We start from the raw sequence: 11,743 nt of genomic DNA, 5'->3' as shown, positions 1-11,743 counted from the left end.
ACTTTCTAAGTGCTGGGACTATAGACATGCACCACCACATCTGGACCCACTTTCTAAGTGCTGGGACTATAGACATGCACCACCACATCTGGCAATCTTACATCCCAACTACTTTTAAGTATGTGATGGATTTCTGTTCTGTAATTAATCTCTTGACTTCAGTTATTACTACAAATATTTTAAGTTTAAACTCGTGTTGACTGTGTTTAAGATCTCCTTGAGATCTCGAGGTCAGTGGCATCTGCTTTGTGGTTTGCAGGGCTCTCTTGCTGATGATGACGAGGCAGAGGACAACAAGGCAGCTAGTCCTGGGCCACCCGGCTTGGAGACCCGCAGTCCTTCCCCGATATCTATTTCCAGCAGCGAGACCAGCAGCATCATGCAGAAGCTCAAGAGCATGAGAAGCCGCATGGATGAGAAGTAGGTGCTGCTCTGTGTCCTGTTAATCACACTGATGGGTGTCGTCAGGGTAGACAGAGAGAAAAAAATATGTTAGCAGAATTACTAGATTATCTAAACAGCCATTAACTACATTTTTCTCAATATAGTCAGGTTTTGTAGTTTGGAAAGCAAAACCAAAAACAAATTAGTAGTCAAATATATATTCATGATAATATTAAAAGAAAGGAAGAAAGGGTACATGCTATATCCTGATGTCTCATCATTATTTCAGTGACATATCTCAGACTTGGTCAGATAAGGACAATTTCAGCTTTGTGAGTGGGTATGAGTTCTTCATCTGAGCCCAGAGAGGCTGGGATGCTCTTGAGTTATGGACTGACTTGTCTTTGTTTGTTTGTTTGTTTGTTTGTTTGTTTGTTTGTTTGTTTAGAGACAGGATCTTGCTTTATAGCCCAGGCTGACCTAGAACTCACTACTTATAGCCCTGGTTGGCCTGGAACTTCTGGGAATTCTCCTCAGTCTCCAGAGTGCTAGGGTTACAGATGTGAGCCAGCATGCTGGTATTTTGTTATTTTTATATTCTAATATGTGTGTGTGTGTGTGTGTGTGTGTGTCTGTGTGCGTGTGTGCGTGTGTGAGGGAAGCACGTGCTTGCAGGCCACCTAAATTTTTTAAAGTAGGGTTCTCTACCTGAACTTTGAGTTCCCTGTTTGAACTAGATGAGATGGCCAGCGAGTTCCCAGGACTAGCCTATCTGTACCCCAACACTGGGTTACAGGAACATGCCACCATCACTGACATTTATGTCATGCTGAGAATACAAATCAGGTCTTCAGCTCATGCAGCACACACTTTACTGTGCTCTCCCCAGCACCTAAAAAAAATTATTTTAAGCATTTTTTCAACTTTATTTTGAGACATAGTCCATGTAGCTCTGGCTGGCCTTGAGCCTGCTATATAGAGCAGGCTGGCTTTAAACTCACAAGAAATTCATCTGCCTCTGCCTCCCATGTGCTAGGATTAAGGGTGTGCACCACCACAACTGGCCTGCTAAAACATATTTTTAAAAAGTGTGTGTGTGCTTTTGTTCATGTGCGTACAGATATGTATAGGACTCAGAAGACAATGGCCTTCCTTCTTGTTTGAGATGAGTCTCTTGATTACCACTGCATATGCAAGAGGAGGTGACCCAGAAGTTTTCTTGGTTCTCCTACCCACACTTCACATGTTGTTGTGGGCATGCTGGGCTTACCCATGTATGTGTAATCCACCTTTTACACGGATTATGGGCATTTAAACTCAGGTCTTCATGCTTGTATTGCAAGCATATTATCCATTGAGCAACCCAGCTCACCATTAAATGTTTTAAAGATTTTTAAAACACTTTGGTGTGTGGTAAGGTGTGTGAAGGTGGGGAACAGTAAGCCGTGGCATTTGTATGGCAGCCTGAGGACAGTCTGTAGGCATGCACGCTTTCCTTCCAACCCATCTGAGATAGTGCACTCAGGTCGTCAGGCTTGGCAGCAAGCACTGTTCCCTAATGAACCATCTCACAGCCCCTCCCTCCCTCCTTCCCTCCCTCCCTCTCCCTCTCTCTGAAGATCAAGGACAATTTATATTACAATTAAAAAACAACTTCCAGGACAGGAAACATGTAAATACCAACAGCTGCCTGGAGAATGGAGAGAAGGGGAAAACAAGGGACATGTGCTTGAAGCCGGCATGGAGGTCAGATACATGGCTGAGGAGCAGCCACATGGTAGTGAGGGGGCCTTAGAGAAAGCAAGGAAGCTGCAACTGCTAGAGAGACCCAAAGTATTAAGCGTGCTTAGAAAACAGATACAAAGAATAAAAGGAGACGGTACACTTTTCTTGATAATTCAGAGAAGGGGTCAGTCTTATGAAGCCGCCACACTCCAAGACAAGGATCTTGCTATACTGGTTAACTTGGTCTGAAGCTTACTACGTAGCACAGGCTAGCCTCTTGTTCTGACCCTGCTGCCTCACAAGTACTGAATGGGATAACAAATGTACCCCACCACACTCAGCTCTAAGGCTTCTCCTTTAAAGAAAACTCCTATTTGGATGTAGTTTGGTTGTACATAAGCTCTGAGCATATAAGGTATATATATATGTGATAGTTACTCATAAAATGTTAATTTAATTGAGAACAGCTGTAAAGTAGCTTCTTGCCTCTGTAAGTGTCTATCTACTATATAACTGTCTTGAAACACACTAAGTATGGGAAGGAAAACAGATTTTTGTTGAGTACCATTTTAAAGTTAATACTTCAAACTATAGGAAGAATTTCACTTGTGTAGTAAAACAATTCTAGTGAAGACCTGCTTCCCTGTTACAAGAAAGCCAGTTCATAATTTTGGACTGTTTAAACTATGGAAACATTTTTTAAAAAATATCCAGATTTGGGTGGCACATACATGTAATACCAATAGTAGTGCTGAAGCTACAAAGAAAAAAGTTCAAGCTGGTCTGGCTGTCTTACTGCTGTGAAGAGACACCATGACCACAGCAACTCTTAGAAAGGAAAATGTTTAATTGGGGCTGGCTTACAGTTTCAGAGGTTTAGTCCATTATCATCATGGTGGGAAGCATCCAGGCAGACATGGTGCTGGAGAAGGAGCTGGGAGTTGATCCAAAGGTAGCAGAAGGGGACTGTATGTCACACTGGGTGTGGCTTGAACATGAGAGACCTGAAAGCCTGCCTCCACAGTGACACACTTCCAACAAGGCCACACCTCCTAATAGTGCCACTCCCTATGGGCCAAGCATTTAAACATGAGTCTGTGGGGGCCATACCTATTCAAGGGAAGATGGATTTTCTGGCTTAAGTGTGAGGGCCTCTTAAAAGAATCATATTCACACGTATATAAATATAGTGTCAAAATAACTATATACATGATTTTAGTGGCGTTAACATGAATTGCTCAAAAGGTTCGAAGTTAGGTCGGAATAGTTATACTTAGTTTAGTTTTGTTTTAGAGAGAGGGTCTCACTGTGTGTGAGGTCTAGCTGTCCTTGAACTTGCTATGTAGAGCAGGCTGGCCTCAAACTCTGAGAGACCCCCCTGGCTGTGCCTTGGGAGAAGTGCTGACACTAAGGGCTGGGCCACCGAGGCCAGCTGATGCACTCTTACTTGAAGGGTTTTCCTTCAGTAAATGGCATGAGGTGGTTATTCATGAGTAACAGTAAGATGCTCATGTGCTGCTAGATAGAAACATAGGTCCAAAGTCAGGAAGTTCTCACGTAAGTCAGTCAGAAAGAGGTCAAATGTGTTTTTACTATAAACATGATTCATAACCTTGTTAGTGAGATTTTTCTTTCCAACTTTCATCAGGAATAAAGGACTTTTTTTCCTTTCTTTGTCCCCTTAATTTTCCCTGCTTAAGACAAAATTTTAAAATTAAAGGGAGTGAATGACCAGGTAGATGGCCCTTTAGGTAAGAGTGCTTGTTGTGTAAGCATGGGGACCTGAGTTCAGATCTCTAGAGACCACAGAAAAGGGCTGTCTGCATCCATGTAGCCCTAGTGCGGTGGGGAGTAGAGACAGGAGAATTGCTGGGGCTCGCTGCCTAATAGCCTAGTTCCAGAGTCAGTGAGAGACTGTCTTAGGGAAGTAGAGCAGAGAGTGACAGAGCTTGACACTGACACAGATAAAGGAAGTATGAAATGAATGTTCAGATATTACATATATGTGAATATCCCATAAACGAAAGGTTTCTTCAAACAAGGATTTCCTGAGTTGGGTATGGTTTTGCCTGCTTGTTATCTTAGCACTTGGGAGATGCTGCCAAAGGATCGAAGCTCCATAACCAGCCAGGACTACAAAAGGCACTGTCTCACAGGTAGGCAGACAGACAGTCCATAACTCAGTGGTAGAGTGTTGTACAGGCAAGGCTCTATGTTTGACCCATCACACTAAGGAGAATTTTTTAAACAATTTTTTATGCTTCCTTCCTAAATTGGTTACTTTTTTCATCACAGTGACAAAATACCTTTTAAAAACAACTGAAGGGAAGAGAGGTTTGTGTGGGGTCATGGTTTCAGCAATTTTAGTTCATCATCATAGGCAAGGCAGGTAACCTTGTCTGTGGTGGCAGGAACATGAGACAGAGGAAGCAGAGGTGATCCAGAGGCAGGTATAATCTTCAGAGGTTCTACCCATCTTCTTCCAGGCGGGCCTGCTTGCTAAAGTCTTTATAGCCTTCAAAGGAGTCTTGCAAGCCCAAGACTGGACATTGAAAGCAAGCCTGTGGACAGCTCACATTCAAATCATAGCAGTTCCTGTCCTGCGTTGTTCCAGGAATAATGGATCATAGGTTTTATTACCATCCTAGTTTTCATTGGTTGCTATGATAAATTCCATGGCCCAAAGCAACTTTTACAGGAAAGTGTTTATTTCACCTTACAGCTTATAGTCAGTTGTAAAGGAAAGCCAGCACAGGGCCTTCAAAGGAGGAACTGATGAAGCAGGGACCATGGAGCACTGCTGCTTCTCCATGCCTTTCTCACCTTGCTTTCTTATACAGCCCAGGAATACCTGCCTGGGGTGTCACTGCCCACCTCAGTCATCCATCAAGAAAATGTTCCCGGGACTTGGCCTGCCCATCTGATGGAGGCATCTTCTTAGTTGAGGTTCATTGCTTAGACTTTAGTTGTGTCACAATCACTCTTTTCCGGTTAGATCTTCCTTCAAATGCCTGAGAGTGGTGCAGGCCTTTTAGCCAGTCACTACAAGCTGCATGACTACATTATGTCTATGCACTGCTATGTGGTGTAGAGAGCAAAGACACCCAAGAGTAGTCATCCTTCCCAATACCATTAACATTTGGGGAAATTTTTAAAAACAGATTTTTGGGCTGGTGACATGGCTCAGCGGTTAAGAGCACCGACTGCTCTTCCAAAGGTCCTGAGTTCAAATCCCAGCAACCACATGGTGGCTCACAGGAGTGTCTGAAGACAGCTACAGTGTACACACATATAATATAAATAAATAAATAATAAAAAAACAGATTTTTATGTGTGTGAATGTTTTACCTGTATGTGTGTATATACACCATATACTTGACTGGTGCTGTTTGAGCCCAGAAGAGGGCACCAGATAGCCTGCAGTTGGAATTATAGGTAGTCCCAAGCTGCTGTGTGGATTTAGAGAACCAAACGTGGTCCTCTGCAAGAGCAGCAAGTGCTCTTCTTAACCACTAAGCGTCTCTCTAGTCCCTTGGGAGAAAACTTATTCATTGTTTACTGTCAACTTTCTGAATTGATTTTTATGACATTTTCTGCAGTGATGACACTACTTTGGGCCTTAAATGTTTCACTGATAGTAATGCCCTTGGTAAGATTTATATTTCTAATAGATGACTTTTGCTGACCTTTAAAAAAACCAAACCTCTTTATATAACCCACTCTAGCCTTAAACCCCAAGTACTTGTGTTTCTGTCCTTCCCATAAGGTTACCTGTTTAGCATCCCAAAGGATTCCTGGCTCTAAGCAGGGGTTGGGGGTGGTGGGTAGGGAGGTGTGGTGGTGGTGATGGTGGTACTTAGCCCTTTGATCTTAAGGTTTTTGTCAGGTTTTAAGGGGCACTTTTAGTTATATAGTATATACATATTAAATAAGGAAATGTGTTTCTGCAAAGATGTTTCAAATGTATAATTTCTTATACTCTTTTAAAACTATTAATTTTATAATAGCTATTTCTCTTGTTTTTTATTTTTAACAGAGATTTTTAATATGTTTGCTCTTTAATAAATGACAAACAAATGTCAGTTCTTGTTCTGATAGAGGAAAATTGTTTTCTGTAAAAGGCTAGACAAAAAAAGGTTAGCTATACATTTTTTAAAAGTTGTTTTATGTGTTGCAATACTCTTTTACTTTCTGTGTAGGTCATGCATGCGTTTAGCAGTCTTACACTTAAAAGGGTGGGTGATATTTGAATGCTATAAATCAATTTTTAAACCTTCAAATGCATTTTGTTTTATATGATATTTTGATAATTAGCATCAAAATAAGTTTATTGTACATTCATAAAGAATGACAAGGGACATTGCAGTGTCTTTCTGAATGTGCAGGAATGCATTTACTTAAAGTTGAGTGCAGAAAATCAAGGCGATCCAGATAGTAATGACTGTGAATGTGTAAAAATCAACAGAGTGATGGGCAGACACTGCCTATGTGTAAATAAACAGAGGGATGGACAGACATACTGCCTATGTGTAAATCAACAGAGGGATGGCAGACATACTGCCTATGTGTAAATCAACAGAGGGATGGCAGACATATTTTCTAAGACATGTATAAAAAAGATGTCCCTCCCTTCAAAACTCCACGGCTGGATTCACCCCTAGATTCTCTCCCTTCTGGGATATACTGATACTGACCCTTGCCCTTCCAAGGCAATAATGAAATGTGGCCTTAGCTGCAAGTCACCGTTGTTTGCATGTGAACAGGAGCATGCTCTGTCAAAGAGGGTTAGCCTTTCCGACTCTCACTGGACTTATTATCATTTTATCTAGTATGACATCTGTTTACTACTACAAATGAAGACGATTTTCCTCTGCCTTTAAAACTTTAATATATGGAATTTTCTTATCTTTAGCCTTACAATTGAACTGTTCATAACATTCTTCACTGACAGTATTTATTAAGATCAGCTCATTTTATTCCTAATTGTACATCCTGATATTTCAAAAAATGGGTATTGATTTTTTTGTAATTATTATTATATAAGTGGCCCGATGTTAGTCTTAAAAAGCAAGATATCTCCATACTTCCTGTTAAAAGTTTATGTTGTCAAAGTTAATTATTCTGTAAATTGGTTTACTGAATTATATTTTTATTTTCAAGCTAGATCATGATGGTAATGTTAAATAAGACAAATGCAGTAATTTAGTTTAAAATACATAAGGTACAGCAACAAAAATCAGTTGCTCAAAGTTCCATGTGTGGGTAGAGTTACTGACACACTGGGTCATGACCATAGTGTTTACTCAGTGTTAAAGTTTCTTGAAGACGTATTTAGCCGCACACTGTCTTTCCCATTATATTCTCATAATCAAGGAAATTTACCTGAAAATGTAGATGATGGCCATGCAGTGTTTGAGAAGACACATTAATTCAGAATCCATCGATGAGATCCATAACAGTCTCTCATGTATTTGTGTGTGCCACACATAAGGGGTCCCTTCCTAAGTAATGTGGGATGGTCAGGATGCAGATTAAAAGGTCTCCATTCAACTCCTTTGCTTTCCCCTTTCCTTCTTCCTGCCTCTTGATCTCTTGGTTTTAAAATCTTCCTCCTTATTTTGTAGACACTGCTCTCCTGTTCACTACTTCTTCTCTGTCTTTACGTCTCACCACTGGGCCTCTCTCAGTGTCTGTTTCCCCAACCTTCATCCCAAATTCCAGCTGTATATCTACAACCAGTTGGTCAGGTAACTTTGCACCTTTCTCAGTGCACTCTTCGATAGAGCATGCTCTGTTCTGTTCGTTTGTTGTGTTTGCTTTTTTCTTTTTCTTTTTAGTTTTGTTTGTTTAACAGCAGCCCAGAGGCCTCTTGTCACATGTCATATGGACTTTACCCTAGTGTCTCTACACTAAATGACATGATAAATGTTTAAGAATGAAGCATCAGTTCCTCTTGGCCTTTTATTGCTTGTTGGATGTGCAAGATCTTTTTCCTGGTTAGCCGTCACTACAGACCTAACAGCAGTAATAACAGCTGCTCATCTTGTATTTGTCACAGCATCTGTATGTGGACAGTTAATTAGTGCCTCACAACTAACCAAAATGTTTTTTCCTAAATCAATAATTTCTCCCAACCCTTTAGGCCCAAGATAAGATTTGATTTTAGAAATCAGGTTAAATTGAGAGAATCAAGGCTTGGGGCATCAAATGGTGCTCAGCGTTCATACACAAAAAGATGCATCAGCTGACATTGCATTGCTTAGGTAAAAGCAAAACCTGAATTTGAAAATAGAAATAAAAAGGGGATATATATCATTTTTGTTTGTTTGCTTGTGTATTTGGGCTCCTTGGGGTTTGTTTTTATAGTTGCTTTTGGTTTGTATTGTTTTAAGTTTTGTGTGTTTTCTGGTCTGAGCTTTTAAAATAAATTTCTTACATACTCTCTTATGAAAAAGAGACACCTATAAGAAAAGGAGTATGTAAGTGACTGAACGACAGCGCCACGCAAGTTTGTTTACATACGCATTAGATTTTCTTGTCTGAATTTACCACTCGCTTTCCTTCACTGCCCTGACAACCTGTTACAAGAAAACACTAATTTTCTCATATTAAAAAAAAATAAGTTGGCTCATTTTTCATCTGTCATTCTAAGCTCAGGGAGAGAATGGTCTGAGTGGCTGCTTTTGCACAGCTTGTTGGTAAGGCATGACTGACAGCTTTCAAAGTTACCTCTGCCTGGAGGTGGGCTTTCTAACTGTCCTCCCGGTGTGACTCTAGGTTCCTGACGAAGCGAGAACAGAAGCTCATGCAGCGCCGCCAGCACGCAGAGGAGCTCCTGGAGTGGAAGCGGCGTCTGGATGCAGAAGAAGCGGAAATCCAGCAAATGGAAAAACAAGCTTTGGCTGCCTGGGACAAAGAACTAGTAAAACCCAGAACTCCTAAGAAAGATCTGGAAAGCCAGAGAACAGAGCAGAAAGGTAACGAATACAAACTAAGCCAACATGTTTTACTTACTTGTTTTTGGATGGGAATGGTTAAAAGTGAAGAAGGCAGTGCAGCTACACTTGATGCACAACTTTTAAGAAGCTAAGTAACTTCTTGCCAATGTAAATGTGAAGGTTTTTTTTTTTTTTTAAATTCAACTTGTCAAAGCTTAATAGATGTTCATACAAGGAAAACTCAGGTATTCTTTATTTTCCACAGAATGCAAAAAAGAGATACATTTTCATCTCGCTTTATGATATTAGTATATAACTTCAATGCTAAATCCATAAAAGAATAACACGAGAAAAGAAAAAGCTGTTCTTTTCTATCCTGAATACTATACATACAAATCTAAAGAGGAAAAATTATAGTCACTTGAATGGATTCATAAAAAGACTTAGGATCACATAGGTAAACCTCAGATCAAAGTACACATGGAAAGGAACTTTCTTTAACCAAGAACACAGAACAAGAAAGCCCAGACTTAAAGTAGATATAATGCTTAGTCATAAATCAGAGCATTTTCCCCTTAAAAGTGTTTATTAAGCATTATGTGAAGGTTGTAGATAGTTCAGTAAGGCTTGAAAAACTATTAAAAGCTGTGAGTAGGAAGTGGAAGACACAAAATCCTCTTTTTTTTTTTTTTGGTTTTTTTTTTTTTTTTTGGTTTTTTGAGACAGGGTTTCTCTGTATAGCCGAGGCTGTCCTGGAACTCACTCCGTAGACCAGGCTGACCTTAAACTCAGAAATCTGCCTGCCTCTGCCTTCCAAGTGCTATGACTAAAGGCGTGAGCCACCACTGCCCGGCAAGACACAAAATTCTTATTACTTACAGTTAGTAGAGGTATACACATAGAAAACCCAGAATTGGGTGGTAGAGAGATGGTGCGTTAGGTAAGAGTGCTTGTTTTACAAGCAAGCATAGAACCTTTAAGTACCTATGTGAAACGGTAGGCAAGTATCCATGTCTGCTTGTAACCCCAGAAATGTCAGGCAGAGACTGCCAGCTCTGTCAGTGAGAGACCGTCTCAAAGGAATAAGGTAGAGAATGACAGAGCAGGACACCTGACCTTTCCTGACTTCCACACGTATCCGTAGGAACATATAATTGCACATACATGTAGACATATACCCCTTGTCGCATACAGGAAAACCCTGGATTTGCACTTTGTTAGAATAACGAGTCAGTTTAGCAAGATCACTAGTTAGAAATTCCAAACATTGAAACCCAGTTGTTTGGGGCTGGAGATGTAATTCAGATGCTGGAATGTTTGTCTCGAGTGCATAAAGCCCCGCTTTCCTCCCCCAGCACCTGGATCTGATGGCACAGGACTGCTTCCAAAGTGGAGGCAGGAGGATTAGAAGTTGAGGTCAGTCTCAGCCTCAAAGTAAATTTGAAGCCAGCTTGGGCTGTCAGAAGCCCTGACTCAAAACAACCAAATACATCATCATGCTTCTGCACATAGCCCTTGTCATATTAACTGAGTCACTTTAGAAGGGGCAGGGTGGGGCAGTGCTGGAGAAATGGCTCAGTGGCTAAGGGTGCCTCCCACCCTTCACAGGACTCCATGTCAGGGGTCTCACAACTGCCTGTAATCCAGCTTCAGGGCACCCGGTGCTCTCTTCTTGCTTCCTTATGCATCCACATAGACATGACACACATGCACACAAAAATAAATCTTTTTAAAGAAATATTTGAAAGTAGGAAAGAAATAAAGGATCCAGAAGAGTAGGAAGGGGACAGAGAGGATAATAGGTGAGCCTGATACATTATATACACACGTATAGAGATATAAGACTCCATTGTGTATAATATACTTAGTAAGTTTTAATGTAAAAAAAGCCCTCAACTATATGTCTTAGACAAACAAAAATTGGCTTTTAAAAGTACCATTTTTAAAAAGATGCAAGTAGAATTAGGCATGGTAGCACACACTTCTAACTCCAGTACTTAGGAAATTGAGGTAGGAAAATGTGACTTTGAAGCCAGCTTAAACTACATAGTCTGAGATCACTCATAGGGAGAACCTGTTTCAAAATAAATTAAAATATAAATAAATAAATAAATAAATAAATAAATAAATAAATAAATAGATAGATGGATGGGCAGACAGATCAATGAATATAAATAAGCAAATATAAACAAAAATATGAAGTACTTTGATACAAGGTTAATAATACAAGATCTTTGTTAGGGAAAATTTAGAGCTTTGTTAGATGTTAAACAGCAAAACAATTTCATATTACAAATGAACCCAGTATCATAGGATATTTATTTTTCTTGAACTCATCTCTAGAGCCAAGGCCATTTAAACCAGAGGCCTACCAAGGTTTCTGAAAAGGGTTTTGTTGACCTCTGTTAATTTTTTGAACAAAAGGTCAAAAGAGCAAGACCTTGATTAATAAGAACCATAAGGGGTGGACCCTACTTCACCATATACCAAGCCTTCTAATTTAAACAGTGTAATAGTGTCTTAGTCAGAGTTTCTATTCCTGCATAAACATCATGACCAAGAAGCAAGCTGGGGAGGAAAGGGTTTATTCAGCTTACACTTCCACACTGCTGTTCATCACCAAAGGAAGTCAGGACTGGAACTCAAGCAGGTCAGAAAGCAGAAGCTGATGCAGAGGCCATGGAGGGACATTCCTT

At 40.3% G+C, this 11,743-nt stretch overlaps 1 protein-coding gene across 6 annotated transcripts in view; it reads left to right on the top strand.

Annotated features, from left to right (window-relative positions):
* Positions 1 to 11,743, top strand: part of Cep350 (centrosomal protein 350) — a 131,746-nt gene that overhangs the window by 80,896 nt on the left and 39,107 nt on the right. For 3 of the 6 annotated variants that reach the window (XM_029481954.1, XM_029481956.1, XM_029481953.1), the window contains exons 27-29: positions 260 to 420; positions 7,734 to 7,856; positions 8,887 to 9,086. In XM_029481954.1, the coding sequence (XP_029337814.1) occupies positions 260 to 420; positions 7,734 to 7,856; positions 8,887 to 9,086 (484 nt within the window). The remainder of the gene's footprint in view (positions 1 to 259; positions 421 to 7,733; positions 7,857 to 8,886; positions 9,087 to 11,743) is intronic. The other 3 variants (XM_021177416.1, XM_021177402.2, XM_029481958.1) reach the window with 1 other exon arrangement.

The sequence above is a fragment of the Mus caroli genome, chromosome 1 (genome assembly GCF_900094665.2).
Source record: "Mus caroli chromosome 1, CAROLI_EIJ_v1.1, whole genome shotgun sequence".
NCBI lineage: Eukaryota > Metazoa > Chordata > Mammalia > Rodentia > Muridae > Mus > Mus caroli.
This window is presented reverse-complemented; position numbering and strand designations above follow the sequence as displayed.